The sequence below is a fragment of the Cygnus olor genome (assembly GCF_009769625.2).
Source record: "Cygnus olor isolate bCygOlo1 chromosome W unlocalized genomic scaffold, bCygOlo1.pri.v2 SUPER_W6, whole genome shotgun sequence".
Taxonomy (NCBI): domain Eukaryota; kingdom Metazoa; phylum Chordata; class Aves; order Anseriformes; family Anatidae; genus Cygnus; species Cygnus olor.
Window position 1 is genome coordinate 1,030,121 of NW_024429077.1, and position 18,616 is coordinate 1,048,736.

Here is an 18,616-nt window from a genome sequence, read left to right on the forward strand (position 1 = left end):
GTGCCTTGCTGGGAGAGGGGACAGGGTGGGTGGTAGGAGGACAAGTGCATGTCCTCTCTCTGGGCTTGGTGAGGTTTTCAGGGCAGGTCCCCGGGGGCGGGGGCGGAGGCGGCTCTGTCCTCTTCCACAGCGATGGCGGGAAGCGTGATACATCCTCAACGTGTGTAAAATTGAAGAGATAAGAGACTCAAACTGGGAGGGAGGTGGAGGGAGGGTGGTGGGGGTGGTGGCAGTGGTGGTGGGAGGTTGTCTCCTCTGGGCTGTGATGGACAGGGATCTGTGATGGGGAGGAGAGGGGTCACCGGTCTCACTCTGGGCTCAGCTGTGTGAAGCCACCGATGTGGTTCTGAGAACACACCAAGCTGGCTCTGACCTTTTCCCAAGAGGAAATTCACCCCTCCCTAGAACTTGTGCATCCAAAGCCCCCATGTCCTCCTCCCAGGGCCAGACCCCACCTTTCCACCCCTGGCTGTGTGCCACCGCCTCTCCCATTGCCACCACTAATGTCATGCATGGGGGGACACAGCCAGAGGGGAGCAAAAAAACCTGTGCCCATGGGAGTTGCAGTGGGATGGCTCCTCCATGGGTAAGTGACAGGCTGTGGCACCTGGTGGGTGGCACACGCTCGCCCACAGGGCAATGGTGGCACATCCTTTATGCCCCATCGCTGCTGAGCGCGAGGCATCTAAACCCGACCCCTTTGCAGGCTTTACGGAAAATGTTTGAAAAGCCATTTTGAGATATTCCCGCCAGAACGCCTGATTTGGAAAAGCAGTCAAATTCCCAACCATGTCAGAGCTCCTGGGCCCTCCATGCCCTGCCCCCAGCACCCAACCCCATCTCTCATGCCCCCAATTTGGGGCATACTCACTAAATAAACAGGACACCATAAGCAGCCAAGACCAGTCCAGCTGTCCAACACACTGCCACGGCCCCACTGCCCACCATGGCCCCCTTGTCGCAGATTTTAGTGGTGGGGGGTGGCACGAAATAGGAGGTGCTGGCGCTCGTCGTCTCTGTGGGGAGGGAGAACAGGTGGTGAGGGGAGCCGGGGCACCCCAAGATGCATCCCACGGGGACAGGGCACCTTCCTGTCCCCAAATTGCCCCTCGCTTGCTGAACTGGGTGGCTGGGACAATGAGACGGGATAGTGTGGTCCATGGGACTTTCACTGCTCTCACACAGAACACAGAAGGTCCCAGTGTGTGCCATGCCCATGCTGGCCCTCCCCTGGCCCCGCACAGGACCTGCAGCCACCCCTGCCAGCATTGTCCCCAGCCCCGTCTCAATGCCATCCAGCAGGGTCTGGACATGGCACACCCCTGGGTCCCCAGTCCTGTGTGTCCTCTTCCGAGCTGCCTTGTGCCCTGCAGCCACCTGCTGTCAATCCAATCCAAACCTTGCTGGGACCCAGCCCCATACTTGGACCAGGGACCCCCACCCTGTGCTCTTGGTGCCATCAGAGGTGGCATTTGCATTTTGCCCACACACCTCCTCCCCGTGTGCACATCTGGCCAGTTGTGCCCGCACTCCTGGCTGGAAAAGCACCCTGTGTATGCTCACACACACACATGTGTCCCCGGCACCGAGCGGCTCCCGGCACTTCCCTGCCTGCCCCCCAGTGCTTCCCAGCCAGCCTGCAGCTGGTGCCAGCTGGGGGAACCGCGCAGGGCCTGCTCCCATCCTTCTGGGAAGCTGAGGGCTGATAACATGCATTTGGACATGGTCCCAGCCCTTTCCTAGAAACAGAGGGTTGTTCGTGGCTTTTATTTCTAATTGGCATCGCTCCGAGCCTTTGTGCGGGGTCGGAGGTGTGGAGGGGAGGTAGGACTGGAGAAGGAGAGGGGCAGAACTCCAGCGAATAATAATAAATCCCAAGCTTCCCCATTGCTCTTGGAGCATTCCAGTGAGGAGGATGCCAGAGGCAGACAAGCTGAGTCAGCACTTCATGGGCCACTGTCTGACCTGCTGCTGGGGCCACAGTGGGGGTGAAGGCATGGGCTGAAGGGCTGTGGCACCCCCAGGGCTGGGGGACCCCAAGACGCCCAGGTGCAGGGTGTTTGTGTCAGAGGGGGGTCTTACCTGTGACCTGGGCCTCCGTGGTGAGGTGCTTGGGCTCTTCCGTCCAAGGGGTGGCATGGACAGCCACGCTCCAGTCATTCCATGTGCCGATGTCATTGTCTTTGGTGGCCGCCTGGATGATGTACTCCTTGCCCGCATAGGCATCTGTGATGGTGTGAGACGTCCCGTCCAACAGCTCGACCTGTGGGCAGTAGGGTGCGGGGTCAGCTCAGTGCGGGGGGAGCAGCCCAGAGGGGTAGGGGGCAGCCAGAGGAGCCCCCTGGCACTGGGAGGTGTAAGGCAATCAGTGGGTTTAGCCCAGCTAGAGGGTGATAAAGAGACCTCATGGCACTTATGTGAGTGAGGCTATCAGGCTCTTCCAGCAAAAAGGCAAAACAAGGGTGTTAAGGGCTGGGCTTGAAGCTGGCTGTGCACAAAAGGCAACAGGTGGGGAGTCAGCCCTTTCACCTGCATGCCCCCTGACATCCTCTGAACCAGCCTGGAGGCTTTTCTGGGGAGGTTTTGGCCAGAGGCATGAGCACTGAGCCCAGCACAGGGGTGCAGGGGGAGATGCTCCAGCTGCAGCTAAGCCAAGGGTGCAGCGAGGCTCCGTCCTGCTCCCAGATTTGCAGAGCCAGAGTGGAGCTACTTCCTCTAGAGGTCACCAGAAACTAGTAAATGTGCGGGCAGGCTCCGCTCAGACATGTTGGAACTCTGGGAACCACGCACCCGTGGCAGTGGGACCCACACAGAAGTGACAGCAGAGGAAAGCTCAGCACCCACACGACCTGCTGGGGACGGAGACAGGCTGCTCGGGGCTTCTGGGGTCACTGAAGGGACCATTGTAGGATCACATTGCAGAGGTTGTGCTGTGTACCGCTGTGAACCCTTAAGTGAACACTTTAATACCCCACTGGCTTAGTTTCCCATCCGCCCTGCCTGTGTGTGGGGTACGGGGGCACCCAACCCCTGTGTGGCTGTGGGCTCCCCTCTGAGCAGCCTCTTCCTTCCCCTGTGCCCGGCTGATGCAAACCGTCTTCTCTGCCGACACGTGCTGATAATAAACGTGTGGGGGGATGAGGGGTCTGATGCAGCCCATCTTCTGGGGGAAGGGAGGGCATGGTGCTTGGCCTCCCAACCTGCTGATGGCTTCAAGCCCAAGCGTGGTGTCGAGGTCCCAGTGGCTTTGTCCAGCTCCGGGGACAGGGACATGAAGCAGGGCAGGTGCCACAGCATCTTTCGTGCCCGGTGAGCCCCAGCACCCAGCCAGGGCTTGCAGTTGGAGTGCAGGAGCAGATGGGGTGGTTCAGGGCGAGAGTGCCCAGGAGACAGCAGCAAGGTGGGTGATGCTGCCAGGAGCAGACTGCGGCGCAGCATCCCACTGCCCCAGGGAGCACCGACAGCTGAGTTTTATTAAGAGCTTGGTTCAACAACATGAGCAAGATGGAGCCGAAAATTTCTGCCTGGTCTTTGATTGCATCCCATACACTAAAGAGAAACAAGCCAGGAGGGCTGCACTGCTGGGGTACCCGGGGCACAGCACAGCAAACCTCCCCATGGGACAAGGATGCCCTGGCACAGTGACTGTGCACACACAGGGAGGTGTGTGACATGGCAGCACCCTGCCAGGGACGTGTGTGACACACCAACACTGCCTGGCTAGCAACTGGCATGCTCAGTGCCATCACCCCGCTCCTCGCAGGGGTACCACAAAGGCAGGAACCCCCTTTGAGAAATAAGCAGTCCTTTTCCCATCTCGCCTACACAGCATGCTCAACACCCCAGCGCAGATTTAATCCTTCTGGTATACAAACCTCACCCCCCAGCTTTTACAGCCACTTTGGAGATCCCCACCAGGGAGGGGGACACTTTTGCATTTCTCTCTGTGGGTGAAAGCCTTTCTGCCCTCATTCCCTCCTCGAGTGCCACATCCAGCCTGCTGCACACCAGGCTCTGCGCTCCCGGCTGCTCGCACAGCCCGGCCCGGCCAGCTCAGAGCCCCACATCTGCAGCACATCTGCCGGCACGGAGCAAAGGGCCTCCCACTGACCGCAGGGTGCAAAGCTGCTACCAAACCCACAGGGGAGCAGGAAGAAAGGTGTGCATCTGTCCCACTGATACATTTTTGGGGTTGTATGGGGGGGACGCTGAGCTCTGCCTCTCCTTGCACCCAGGGCTTGGTGCTGGTGCAGTGCAAAGAGGTGGTGCTGGCAGTTATTTGGGGTCCCAGGCAAAGAGCTTGCAGGTTTTAGGGTCCTCCTGCAGTCTTCAGCGCTGGAAGCAGGCGCAGCGTTTCGTATTATTCAGCCAGGCTCTGGGGGTTGAGCCGCCACGGGTGCCTTTAACACTCCGATCATGATCCTGAGGCCTAAAACAGCCCTAAAACTGCTCCAGCACAGCTGTTGCTACTCCTAGGCTGGGCTCAGAGGTCAGAGCATGCCATGGTGCCTGTTCCCTGTCCCCCCCGTGCCCTGTCCCCCGTCACCCCGCTGCTTGATGTCAGGAAGAGCGGTTGGAGCCATGCCATGGCAGCGCCGGGTGTCACCGCTCATTTGGGATGATGGCGAGATGAAAGGGGCCATGGCTGCAGGCTGCTGAGGGCCACCCCAGTGTGACACTGATCCCAGGGGTGGGCGGGAGGCAGCCCACAATGACCCAAGGGGCAGGGTGTGGCCGCAGCCACCTGCACAGGGAAATGCCTGCACGAAGGGTGCTTTGCATGGGGCAGGGGCAGGCAAGCCCTCAGACCCCGATATGGCTCCATGCTGGGTTTTCCTGTCTTTCCAGCATGCTGAAGAGGCAGAGAGCCAGCTCTGGGATCACATGTGCTGCCTCTCATCTCAGAAACAGGGTCAGGCTTGTAGCAGTCCTGTTTAGTGGCTCATGGGTCCCTGGCACTGTCTATGCCCAGCATTGGATGCTTGCTTCCCGGAGCGGGCAGAGCCATCCTGTCCTGTAGGAAAAGGGTTTTAGCCCATTTTACTTACAGGATAAGTGAAAAGGGAAATTCTAGGAGGTCTGGGCATAAGGGAGGATGGGGAAAAGAAGAGGAGGATGCCAGTCCCTCCTGCAAGACGTGGCTGAGCATGCCTCCAAGCTGCACTGGGTGTTGGCCGAGACCCATATTTACCCCACCCAGCTCCAGCCCTCCTCTGCCCCAAACCCAAGCTGGATCAGGGTGCCCAGCAGGGTCAGGCTCTGGGCACCTACCACTGTGCCCAGCAGACCAGAGGGGACAACCTCTGCAGCTGCTTCTCATGGGGACACACCTTCATGACCCAGGCACCCAGAGATGTAGAGCGGCACAGGAACCAACCTGTGGGTTGTGAATCACCTCGCGTCCTTCAGGTTAAATCCATGTGTCACGCATGTCCTGGAGCATGGCCAGGTCATCATGCTAGTGGGGACAGCAGGAGCCTGAAGCTGCACGGTTCAAGCCTGGCTGGGGAAAGCAAGAACCAGGCAGGAGCAGATCATCCCACTGGGCTAGGAAGCAGGGAATGAGCAGGGGGCTTGGGAAGACATACTGGGGTTATCCAGCTGCCTTGTGGGTTCTCTGGGGCTTTTGTCACCCTCTGAGCTGTCTTGCCTGCTCTCCGACCAGGGTCAGAGCAACCCTGCTGAGGTCCTGCTGGCTGCTGCTCCATTTTCTCCAGCCCGAAGAGCCTCCCAGCTCCCTTCCACTCGGGAGCAATTCCTGCCACCCCCAGGGTGCAGCCAGTCTGTAGCTGAGTGTTTGCAGTTGAACATTGGAGGCATGATGGGGTCAAGGCTGTGCCTTGCCTGTGAGGATGTTCCCTAGGACTCAGGCTGGAGCATCTTGCTTGTGGGATTAGGATGCTGCCCTAAGCTCTTTAGACGGCAGATAAAAAGGGCAGGCATAGACTATGGCATCCATCTCTCCCCATATATAGGATGTCCTGAGCTGTAGCTCAGGGTTTGCAAGTGGCATTTCTGAGCTGGGCAGCTGGGGGATGCATCCAAGAGGGGGTAGCTTTGCTGTGGTGGCTGAGAAGTTCCTGGGTGGTTGAGCACAGAAATGCAGCAGCAGCAGATGGGAAAGCACATGGGGAGCAGGTCCAACTGGACACAGACAGGGAGAGGTGGGGGGGAACAGACTGGGGAGGTTGTGGAGGGATGGATGGACACACAGCATCAAAGGGAGAGGGAGAAATTCCTTAATCCGCATCCCTGCCACACAGAGACAAAAGTTGGAGGAAGGCCGTGCATGGTAATTTTTTTTGGACAGGGGGTCTGCATTTTGCAGCCTGCCTTTGTGCACCTGCCAAACGTCACTCCGGCTGGCTGTGAAGCGCTGCCCAGATTAATGAGGGATCAGTAGCCAGTGCAATGCAGAGCTATTAGCATTTGGAAAAAAAAAAAGAGAGAGAGAGAGAGAGAGAGAGAGAGAGAGAGAGAAAGAAATGAAAAAAAAAAAGCCCTTGAGCACAGTAATTAAGCCGACAGCTTGCTTAGGACAGCATGGGCTGGTGTCCCATCCCGTCCCATGGCCACAGACCCCATGAGCCCATTTGGGAAGATAAAGGCCGGTGCCAAGGGCTGGCCAGTGCCACCCACAGCCTGGGCAGCGTGGGTGCTGCAGGACAAGCCCCTGGCCACCATCACATGGATGGGATGGGCCAGGCACCCAGGGCAGGTGGAGGGGAGGATTCCCTGCACTCCTGGCCAAGCTGGTCTTCAGATCCACATGTGGTGGGGAGGCAGGGGGCTTGGGGACCTCCACAGCATCCCAGAGGACATCCATGTGTGCCATGTCCCAGCCCCAGTCGTGCTCATCGGTGACAGATGTAGGAGAGATGCTGCAGGTCCCCATCCCTGGGACAGCAGCCCCTGGGCTCCCCCAGCCCAGATGGCCTTTGAAAGGAGGCAGAGGGAGAACCTCAACCCTCCCTGCCCTGGCAGCTGTGCCGGGGGCTGGGGTGTGTTGGAAAGCAGTGGAGGGGGTGATGGGGGGGATCTGATGCCTCTCTCTGCATCCCACATGACAATGTGTTTGCAGCTCTGCTTTCCATTCCTTAACACCTCCGGCTCCCCAGTGCTGTTCCCAGCACAGGAAGGGGGCAACCCACTGCAGGAAGGGTGGCCCTGCCACCCCGCTGGGTGACGAGGATGCTGGCAGCCCTTGTGGGATTCAGCACTGACCTGTGAGGCTGGGACTGAGCAAACCCAAAAACAGACTTTGAGCTCCTGCTGGATGATCCCCCAGGTGCCCTCCCAGCAGCATCACCTGCCCCAAGGCTAAGGAGATGTGAAAACTGTCCCCAGAATGGATATCCAGACTAAATATTTCCCTTCCTCCTTGGAAAAAGAAATCCATTGCTCCACATCAAAGGACAATCCCCTTTGCTGCCATCTTCACCCCCATCCTTTCAGATATGGAGAGGCAGCCTCTGTGCACACCTGCGAGGCTGGCAACCTGAGGTTGTCCCCTTCTGTCATCTGCTGATGCACCACTAATCTTCCCAGATTTAGCTGGGATGGGTGGGCTTCAAGTCAGAGGGAAAATCAGAGTTTTGGAGAGGAGAAAAATGTGGATACAGTGAGCACCAAACCCTCCATGTATGCTAGTGCAGAGACCACACACCTACCCCAGGTGTTATAATGATCCTGGGCAAGCCTGGCTTCCCCACAATAAAAGAAGCCCACTGTCTCTTGTAGGGCTGAAGCTCATCTGCTCACCCAGTCTACTCCACAACCTGCAAGCAGGGGAATGCAGAAGGAAAAGCCACAAGTGACCAGCCAGAGCACAGCTTGGGTCTGCCAAGCATCGTGCCTCCTCGGGGGTCTCCCCAGGTTATCCTGGATAATGGGGGAGCCAGGACCAGGAGGATGAGGCCAGGTGCTGCCATCAAGCTGCGATGAGCTTTGTGGGATTCACTCATGTTATATGGGCAGCTGCTGGTTTAGGTGCCTTCATTCTCTGCAGCCCCGGGGGGACCAGCTCCTGGTGGGCTTTGTCCTGCCCCAAACCAGGGTTAACCCCCAGAGCTGGGTCACAGGAAACAGCCACTGGTACCTGTGAAACGACGTAGCCAGTGGCAAAAAGAGGTTTTGCTTTTCCCCTTTCACAGCCATGTCTGGAGATCAAATAAGTCTGACGTTAATTACTCATAAAAGAACCTCCAAATGCCTCCTTTTCCTGCCGCACTTCAGGAATCAGTTTGGCTAACTCCAGACAAAACTTTCTCCTCGGTCTCTGGAATAACTGAAAGGCTGGGAAAAGTGAAGGACTCTCCTTCCCCTCTGCTTCCCCTCTGCCAGCCGGGTAGCTGAGGAGCCCAGCGGGGTCTAAGCCATTGTCCCTGCTGTCACCCCACCGAAAAGGCTGCTGCACCACTGCTGTGCGCCGCTCAGCCCCAGCCATCAGCCTGGGAGACGAGATATTGCAGGGCTCCTCCGCAGCCTGGCTTGTCTCACAGCAGATGAGGCTGAATGGCTCCCTTCTGGCTTAAAATGAAGAGCATCTTTGAAAGCACAGCTGTAATCTCGTTAATAACGGGACTCTTTCTCCAGTTGTGCCTTCCCCTCCTGCCAAGTGACAACTGTCTGAGCTCGCTTTGCTTGCTGCCGCAGGAGGATGGGGTCTGGGATGCTTGGGGCACTTGGCACCACTCTCCAGGCAGTGCAAGATGCATTTACCATGCAAAAGCCTCCTCCTGCTGCTGGGGCTGATGCAGTGGCCTGGGGGAATACAGCAGACATGTCTCCTACCCTCATCCTCCTCTGGAGCCTCCTCTAGCCCTACCTATCCCATACTGAGCTGCAAGTGACACGATTTCAGCCTCAACATTTCACTCCTTCCTATTAATCCCCCCTCCTTTTTTTTTTTTCCTTTTCCTTTTTTAATCACTGACTTTGCAGCTGGGAGGGGAAGGGAGAGAAGTGCTGCAGTAAAAGCTACCAGGTGTGAAGCTGTAACAGCACTGGGTCAGGGTGACCCCCCTGCCAAGGTTGCCTGGAGAGGAATGGAAGTGCAGGCAAAGCAGCACAGTGGATGCAAATGGGCGCAAAGAAGTGTGCCCGATGCAAAGTGATGTTGCTGCCACCCTGGTGGGGACGTGGCTGCAGGTCACACTGATTGCCTTCCCTCCTCTTGCTTGACATGGGATGCATTAGGACATACTTGTGGGTTATGATGCAGGTATGTGTTAGGACATACTTATGGGTTATGTCAGCCTGTGATTCACACATTTGACCAAATATGTTGCTTTGCCTGGGGAGATGTCCCTAAACCTGCCATGGCTGTCACCCTGCAGCAGTCCCTGCACAGACCCCTGCTCGTGGTCCCAGCTCCTGATATCCCAGCATGGTGTGAGGGCCTATGTTTGCTCTTCTATGTTTCCAGCCTTTGCAACTGCTCACGTATGTGGCTCTAATGCTTCCAAAACAGAAGAGGAAGGAGAGAACCCAACCACATTATTAGCTTTAAATATCTCATGACCTTTTACTGCAAATCTCAAGATCTGAGGCGCAGCCCACCTCACGGTTCATTAACATTTCATGTTATCAGCACGACCAATGGGTTCAATTAGACTTCACGAGGGCATCTGCAAATTGCTGGCAACTCACCAGAGGAAATCCTCCCTTGGCCTGGCCGCCGGCTCAAGAAGTACCTCTGAGCACCACCAGGTTCCCAGCCCGTGCACTGAGCCCATCAGTGCTCAGCGCATGCCATCTCTGTAAGAAACGGGAATGAGGAGGTCCTGACCCAGCTCCCAGTGGGAGCAATCTGGTGCACGAGCCATCCTGGGCTCCCCAAAGTCCCCTGGGACATCCCTGGACACGCAGCCACCTGCGGGGACGTGTGCATGGCCGGGGAGCCGCCTGCCCTCCTGCAGCCATGCTCGCGGGGAGCCAGCCTGTGCGCGCGGAGATGGCTGCTGTCGTGAGTTAACCGAAGAAGCCTGTAAAACCAGAAATAGGCTATTAGCAACCCATTAGGAAAGGGTATCCAGTTCCAGCCTAGGGAATCCATTAGAGGAACATCTGAGAGCATTAGGAGAGCTCGCCTGGGGCCAGGATGGGGCTATAAAACAAAAGAGGAAACCACGCTAATCTGGCTTGAATTACAAATTTAAAAGCAGGAGAAAAATAAAGGATACCCTAAACATTTAACGTTTTATATTTAGGAGACAGAACGTGAGATTCTGCCACAAGGAGAGAATAAAAAAACCCAACTGTTTAGGCTACAAATATCCCATCTCTCTTCTGGCAGGAAAGAAACTGCCAGCCCCTCTTCCAGAAAGGGAAGAGTGTGATGTTGAAATTGCTCAGCTTTCTGGGCAAGCTCTGTGCCGGTGGTGCAGAGGGGAGTCAGCATCCACCTGATGTGACACCAAGTCTGGTTATGCCACATTTGTGTCCTGAACAGCCAAGAAATGCTGGTGGCCAGGTTTGGCGGAGCTGCTGCGAGGTAGCACAATGGTTCTGGTGTGAGGATTATCCCACACAAATGGACGCTCATCATCTCTCTGTGCTAATAAATCCCAGAGCGCACGCTAATAACTCACAGAACAAACTCCAACACGAGAGCTGCTAAGCGGTCTGAGCGGAAATGTGCTGCTGAGCCAGGGAAAGGGAGGGCCGACAGGATGCTGAGGCTCAAACGCACCTTTGCAAGCACTCTGCCATGCCAGGGAGGGGACAAAGGTCCCCACCACATCCCTTGCTCTGCACATCCTGGGTTGGACGCCCAAGCATCACCGGGCTGCCCCTGGGGGGGGGGGGTCTGTGGGTGTGTGCTGATGGCTAGCTCGCCCAGCAGCGCTCTCGATAAGATCCACCGCTCCCGCCACGGATGGCTTCATCTTCTGGTGCCAAGGCCTGGCATTATTAAAATCCTAAAAGGAAGAGCCTGGGAGAAAGCAGACGCTGATTGCATCAGGCCCTACAGTATTCGACAGCTCAACATCCATCTGATCCTATTAGTGCTCATTCGGTCCTGTCTGCCGAGGTGCTGTGCATAAATCAGTCCCTGCACAGATAATGGGAGATGGAGGGGAGGAAGGAGAGTTGCTGCTTCTGCCAAGAAATGCCACGTGTGAGCACGGATGCCTGTGGCTCTGGCCAGTCCCTGGTGCTCCTTGTAGCTGTGCTCCCACAGGGATGCGGGACATCCCCATGTGGCACCCAGCCTGCCAGGAGAATTAAAACCGTGCCGTGCAAACGTGGGTCCTGCTGCATCCTATCTCAAGGCACCCGTCCCTCCGAGGAGAGACCCACCACCATCTCAGGACACGCTGGGTGGCTGAGCCAGGCTTGGTCCCACCAAGCCATGCCCTTCCCTCTCCTGGGCTGGATTTTGGGGAACAGAGGTACCCTCAAGGTGCCAGCGAGCAATAGGTTTAGAAAAGCAGAGCTCAGCACGGCTTGACTGTGCTCACAGCATGCCAGCACCATGGGGGTCACTTCTGGGGGCAAATCCCTGCATTTGCAGAGTGCCCATGTGGGCTAAGCAGGGCTGTGGCTGCTCGCATCAAGGGGGCCCAGGGCTCTGGCTGCTGCAATGCTGCCATCCACGGTGTTCGGGAGCTGATTTGAATTAGGTTTCACAGATAATTCATCTGATGAATAGTGGCAGTTTTCCTCAAATCATCCACAAATCAGATTTTTCATTACGCAGCCAGAAGGGTAGGGAGTCAGAAAGCAAGTCTGGTACCTCTCCTGTTGAATGTTTGCACTTGCTCACCGAGGAAATTATTCCCCAAACACACTTCTCCATCAGCTAGTGACTGGGAAAATGTGTCTCACAAGGGGCCATGGATTACAAGTGGTACCAGAACCACCATGCCCTCGTGGGATTCTGGGAGAGGATCCCTTCCAGCTCTCCATGCATCCACCCAGAGGACTGCTCTCCCTCCACAGCTCAGGGCATCTTTAATAAGGAGAAAACAAGTTTTGACTGCCCTGAAGCTGCCTTTTGCAGCCAGGGTGCCTTGCCATCAGTGTCTCTAATACCTCCCACCACCACTGTGTGCTTGAGAGCACTGATGGAGATGCCACACTGTCCCCTTGGAGTTATGGCTCCCAGCACCTACTGGGGGAGGCACCGGCCAGCCTGAGGGTGTTGAGGCAGGAGGTGGCTCGCTGGCACTCATCACAGGGACCAGGCTGCGGCGGGGGAAAACATCAGCTTTTTTTCCCCAGCAGTTTCACGAGATGAAAAGATTGATATTGCATTTCATATTTCCCATGCATTCTCCCCATTTTTCCATGATTTGAACATTCCCCCCCCCCCCCCCCCCCCCCCCCCCCCAATGGAAATACTATCCCAAGCAAGTGAATATCCAAACTCCCCCATCGCTGCCTTACCCCGGCAGAGTGCTTGGCGGCTGCTCTCTCCCTCTCCATGAGAAGAGAAGGGCAAGGAGAGACAAGTGGGAGAAACCTCTCCCAGCCCCTGTCTGGTTTTCAAAGCTGTCAGCAAAACGCTTCAATCTGAAACAAGACCCGTGTCGCTGCCTTATCAAAGAAAAACAACAGAAAGAGAAAAAGCCGCTGGGATGACAACGTCTTACAGAGACACAAGCATGGCACAAAGCCTCTCATCCCCTTTTCGAGCTATTTTTCTCCCTAAGAAGAGCTGTCTGGCAGAAAATCCCACTTGGCTCCACAGCACAGGTGAGCTCCCCAGGGACCAGGTGTTGACTCCTATTTGTCTTTTTTGGGGGGCAAAATGGCTCATCAAGCAAAACACCACTACGCTTGCCTAATTGGCTTTCCTCTGGCCCAACTCAGCAAAGAGAAAGAGGGGATGTCGGATGAGACATGCCAGCGCGGCAGCACCTCTCATCCAGCGGCAGATTGCTTTCCTTCACAAGTGGAGCATGCAAGCAGCGCACAGGGGAAAAAAAAAAAAAAAGCCTGTTCGTTATCTTCCTGCAGCTAACAAATGAAATCCGTCCTCTGGGCTGCCAAGGATTTCACTGACTTTTTTTTTTTTAAAGAAACAAGAAATAAAAGTAAGAGGGATGATAATATCACGGCAACCGCTCCATTACCAACTGTGCTCTGAGTTACGGTGAGCGGTATTTTATCTTCAGTTCAAAATCTAAATGTGGCAGAGGCACATTTAAATGCAGTGACATTTATACTTTGAATGCCTTTTACATCTCATTGGCAGGTTTTATATAGAACATATGTATGGAAAATAAATACAGGCCATGGATTAAAATAAGGAGAGGGGAGAGCCTGCAGAGCACATTTGTAGTCAGAATGTGACTTGAAAGAAAGAGGAAGACAGAAGGGAGGAGGGAAAAAGGGAATAAAAGGGGTTGTGTTGCTTGAGCAGTAAATAGACGTGTTTCAGTCCCTGACCACTCATTGCCAGCACATCCCCACGTTGCCACCGCGCTGCCTCCTGCTCATCGTCATCACAGGATGAGGGGCCGATACCGCAGGAAGAACTTGAGTGGGAAGGACTCGGGGTCAGGCCAGGATGAGGGGTTTTGCCATGCCACCTCCAGCTGCCAGGGGTTATTGGGCACGGGCTTGGCCACCACGCTTTCTGGAGGGTCTGGCTTTACTGGAAGAGAAGAGTCCGGCTGTTAAAGCCCAGGTGACGGCTGATGAGCGACAGAAAAACACCTTTTTGTGTCCACAGGTCAGGTCAGAGCCATGTCTGTCCTGGCACAGAGTAACCACCACCAAGGAGATGACAGTGCTGGCCAGAGCAAACTGCAGCCCTCCTCCCCACGGGTACTGGGGTCACGGCAAGGAGCCCACCAAGCCCAAACCCCATGCTTTCCTTGCTCCTCCTGACTGCTGGGAGTCTGACCCACCATCAGACTTGCTCATCCCACAGTAACAAGGCAGAGTTTGGCCCTTGGTTTAGGGCCAGGGATCCCAGATGTTGGCACATTGTATTCACAGCAGGCAAAGGACTGATGCTCACCTTCCATCCCAGGTCTCTCTCACCCCTGCTCTGCTTTAGGAATAGGGTGATATTTTCTTACTACCTGACAAGTATTTCAAGAGAATATTAATTGGCTGCTAGCTATACAACGTGATTGGAAGTTGCTGCTACTTTTAAGTGCTGGGAGCAAATGCTGTTATGAACGGCACTGCCTGCTGCAGGGTGAGCCCTGCTCCTCACCAAAAGTCTGCTCAGCTCCCAGCAGCTCAAGCTCCCACTTTGCAATAGCAAAGCTCTAAAAACTCCAAAATACAGGTTGTACAGGGACCTGGCAGGCAAAGGCAGCCTGGCTGCAAAACACATCCTTCCTGAGGAGCTGTGCATAGGGACATCCTGCAGGCTCTGCTGTAGGCTTGGGAGCTGGGAAGGCGTAGGATTGGGGCAGCTGGGGTGAAGGGGGCTCTCTGTGCACTCTGAGAACAGTGATTCACGTGCCTCTTCGTGTTCCAGGGTTGTTCTCAACATCCCCAAAATCCACATGAAGTATGCATGAAGAAACTGTCACTCCTGGCCTGAAAATCTCTGGATTAAGCAATGTAGCCCTGTTCTGACCACCTTGAGCAGAGGCTTATGAAAGCACCAGTACTGATCTCCATTCCCAAGCATGAAGTAGGGATGCTGGGGCCAGGAGGAGCCCATCTCAGCACAGTTACCCCATCTGAGAACGTGCAGCAAGGGGTGACCCTGCAAGGCAGCAGGAGTTGCTGCCAGAAGGATGATTTGCTGGGACTGCAGTGCTGAGCTACTCCAGATGGCTGTGTAATTCCCCTGCTCACTTTGAATCCCTGGGCTTGGGCTGGATATCAGCTTCCATCGACAGGGCCTTGGAGTCCAAACACATATGGAAAAATGTAAATCCATCACTGGCTCAGCGGGCTGAGCGAATGCAGATGACTGCAAACCGCGGCTCCCCGGTAAGAGATGAAAGCACTGGGATGTGGATGGCCACAATGGGATGTCAAAACTCTGAGCTGAGCCCTGGTGTAATGCAGGGGACTCCGTTTTGCTTTTTGGCATGCCAACCCAGAGCCATGACAGAGGGATGCTCAAATGCAGCCATGCCAGGCAGGGCATGTGCGCTTGGGCAGCAATGGGAGATGCTGCTGTGGCAGGTGGGAGGAGAGCAAAAGATGGTGCCCTAATGCTGAGGGGGGAGCCAGCCCTCCAGTTTGCAGGGTTGTGACCCCCCTCACATGGGTCAGTGGCTGTCTCTGGCCACTGGGGAAGGCTGTCCTGGCTCTGAGCGTGCGCAGCAGAGCTCCTGGCTGCAGCGAGCCTTCAAATGGTGCCACATGTTAATGGGAAAACCAGCAGTCCCCAGCACGAGGGCTGCGGCTGCCTCCCCACGTGTCTTCCCCTGTCCGTGGGACTCCTGCCCAGGCTTGTGTGAGTGCCAGCCCCTGCAGGAGCACAAAGCTGGAGCCGCTCCTGCCACGTCCCTCCAGCAGGGCGGAGATGCGGGAGCTGGGACACAGGGCCCCACATCACCTCTTGCACCTCGTCCAGTGCTTGACCTTGAAGGAGTCCTTCATCCTCCACAGCATCCCAGGTCCCTGCTCCACACACAAGGACAAGCACTCCACTTTCCCCCGGCTTTTGTCTGCCCAGTCCATTTAGAGAGCAAATTGCGAGGCAGAGGCTGTCTGGCTGTACGTCAGCGAGCATAATAGAGCCCTGTCTTCAGTGTGGGCCCTCAGGCAGTAATGCAATATAAGCAATAATAGTAATAATAATAATGGATGATGGGCATTAGGCTGAGCATTGGTTAAGCGGCCACAAAAGTAGATGTAACATTATCCCACAGAGCTGACGGAGCATCTCCAAACATTCCTGAGAAGGAGACACGGGATTTGGCCAGGACGCAGCTCACAGCTTGTCCTGCTTCACTTTCAGGATGAGAAAGGGCCCAGCGGTTCTCTCTGGTTTTTGCTGTCAGGCCAAGCTTTTCCTAAAGGCTCTGCAGGCTCACACAGGACCACAAGTGTTTATTGAAGGTGCTGCCTGAGCCCGACCCCTCGCCCACCACGCACCCGTCCTTCCACCCAGCACTGAAATGGATCCCCTGCGGCCGTTAAATATCCCCTGGCATTTTCTCCGAGAAGAACGATATTAAACTCCATGTCTTAGCCAAATGTCAGTCTAGGTAATTTAATTCTGCCTCCCTAAGTAGTATGAATTGAACTGACCTTCTGCCTAGGCAACTGTATACCTGTGTTCAGGGACTGAATTCCTCACAGAGATGGGCACATTCGTCCTCACGCAGCCCCTCTGCAATGCTCTGTCTTAATCACCCCAGAGTGACAGCGGGGATGATCGAGCAACTTTCCCAAGGTGACACAAGGGACAGGGATGGCATATGTGGCAAGGCACCCATGCCTGCATGGCCACCTTCCTCCTGTCCCGAGCACTGTCCCCTTTTTCTAAACAGACTCGTCCCAGCAGGCTGGCATGGGGTAAGGCAGGAAACTCCATTATTAACCCTTTGGCTCATTTACAAAACCTCCCAGCTCCTTTGGGGTGCAATTCCCCCTCGCTGGGGTTAGCACCCAGCAAGCCCTTGTGCCCTCCCTTGCTCAGCTCTCAGGGCAGCTGCAGCCTTGCCTGCTCTCACCATCTCACCATCTCACCATCTCACCAGCCCAGAATGATCAATGCTACCAGTATGCTACATTTTTAATGATGTGCATCTTCTCTTGCTAATTTGCCCCAGGCTCCCATTAGAAGGCAGGTGTTGTCACGGAGGCGGGATGCTGGCCTTGTGATTGTCCCTGCTTTGCTGTGGGATGCTCATGCCAGCTGTGTGGAAGGGGGGGGATACATTCTTGAGGGCCATTAATGTTCCAATACTGCCCCAGCCACGCTGCCTGGCACCTTCTTCTGCCTCCAAGCCTGCTCCTCTCCTGCTCCTCCAGCCCCTCTCCCACCTCCTCCTGTCTTAGGACCGGAGCCCTGATGCCTGCAGGGCTTTGCACAGCCTTGCCCTCCCCACGCTCACCTTTATTAATATTGATACCTTTGCAGAAAACATAATTATGAAAAAAATGTCCAGCAGCGAGCCAGGGAAGAAGGCAGCCCGGATGTCCTAGAGATGAAAGATGGGGGCCAGAGGGCTGGAAACCCTCTTCCAGCCATCACTGGAAATGGAAACGCAGAGCAGCCCCTCGCAGCTGGCTGCTAATAACAGGCACCACGCAACCACCAGCAAGGTATCGGCTCGGGATATCAAAAGAAAGCACCAGTCATTTTCCACTCAATTAGAGTCATCTTCCAAGCAGCTGGGGAAGGGATTTTCTGCTGGGGACTCGGGGGGGGGGGGGGGGGGGAGGAGAAGAAGCAAAACCAAAGGTCACTTCTTCCCAAGGCTCTTTTTGTGACTGGTCAGTGGGTGGTCCCAGCAGGGAGCGGCCACGGCTCTGCGCTCACCCTGGCTCCAAGCTGGGCACAAGAGCAGGATTTGTGCCTGGCCTCGAATGCCTGTGTCCTTTGGCATCAGTGAGCCAGTGCAACGGTTTTGTCCTGAGACATTTTTTTTTCTGCTCCTCCATGTAGCAGAGCAAAGCCCAGCATAACTTTAAAGATGAGAGCTCAGCCCGGGTGATGCCGGTGGCATCTGCTGGGTGCCACCAGCTGTGCTGAGACACATGCTCACCCCTGCACTGCCGCATTTGCAGCTATGGAGAGGAGACCCCCAACGAGGTGCAGACATGCTTGTGCAAGGAGAGCAGGCAGGCTGAGGCTCTCCTCCCACCCAAAGTCGCCCAAGCAGAATTGCCTGGCAAAATGTACTAATGCAGAGCACTTGTTTTTAATTGGAAACAACACCAGGAAGGCACAAGGAGAAGCTCGGTGATGGGTATGTGGCTGTTGCTTCGTGGTGGCTGAGTTCATCCTGAAACGACTCTGCTAAGCCTGTTGGCTGCCTGCTTAAATGCTCACTCACCATTGCCTCTGTGCTTCTTATGTACAGCAGCCATAAAATAACCCGAGGAGGAGAATTTCGTAGCTGTGCAGAATGTGGAGATTTTAAGGCCATAAGACAGTGAAGCTCCGCGCTGTCCTGTCACCCCTTCCCTAAATGCCTTTGAGCATCTGCCATGGGGTGCTGGGGGTCTCACCCCCCTGCAACCGCTGGGACACATCTGGTTCCCCTGCATCCCTCCGAGCTCTCTGGGAAGAGGCAGTGATATCGTGCCCATGCTAGCAGCTGGCCTTGCTCACTGCTCCTCTGACCAGGCTGGGTTCAAGCTCCTGGGCTGAATCCGGCTTGTGCCGGTGCTGGGACGGGTGGGCTCACAGCCGGGCGTGCTTCCCAGGGGGGGCTGCCCTTGTGTGCTGGAGCGGAGATGGGCAGATTCCTCCTCCTGAGGTGGTGCTGGCTGTTTTGTTCAGAAGTGGCACCAGATGTTCGCAAAGCCAGGCAGGACATGGGTGGGATGCAGATGTTACAGGAGGATGCCCTGAACTCCTGCAGGAGGGAATGCAAGGAACTTGGAAAATGCAGCTTAATTGCTGCCCTGGGCCTGCAGGCTGGAGGTTACCTTCGTTTAAGGAGTTTATCTTCCACGAAGACAACAATTTCCATTTAAGGACACCTGAATGGCTGGAACTCCACTGCTTCCC

At 55.6% G+C, this 18,616-nt stretch overlaps 1 protein-coding gene across 1 annotated transcript in view; it reads right to left on the reverse strand.

The window, feature by feature from the left end:
- Nucleotides 1-870: 870 nt before the first annotated feature.
- Nucleotides 871-18,616, reverse strand: part of LOC121062987 (ciliary neurotrophic factor receptor subunit alpha-like) — an 82,653-nt gene continuing 64,907 nt past the window's right edge. Inside the window, exons 5-9 of the mRNA XM_040543299.1 lie at nucleotides 13,459-13,606; nucleotides 6,344-6,356; nucleotides 3,113-3,115; nucleotides 2,083-2,263; nucleotides 871-1,016 (exon numbers count right to left, since the gene is read on the reverse strand). Coding sequence (XP_040399233.1) covers nucleotides 871-1,016; nucleotides 2,083-2,263; nucleotides 3,113-3,115; nucleotides 6,344-6,356; nucleotides 13,459-13,606 — 491 coding nt within the window. The remainder of the gene's footprint in view (nucleotides 1,017-2,082; nucleotides 2,264-3,112; nucleotides 3,116-6,343; nucleotides 6,357-13,458; nucleotides 13,607-18,616) is intronic.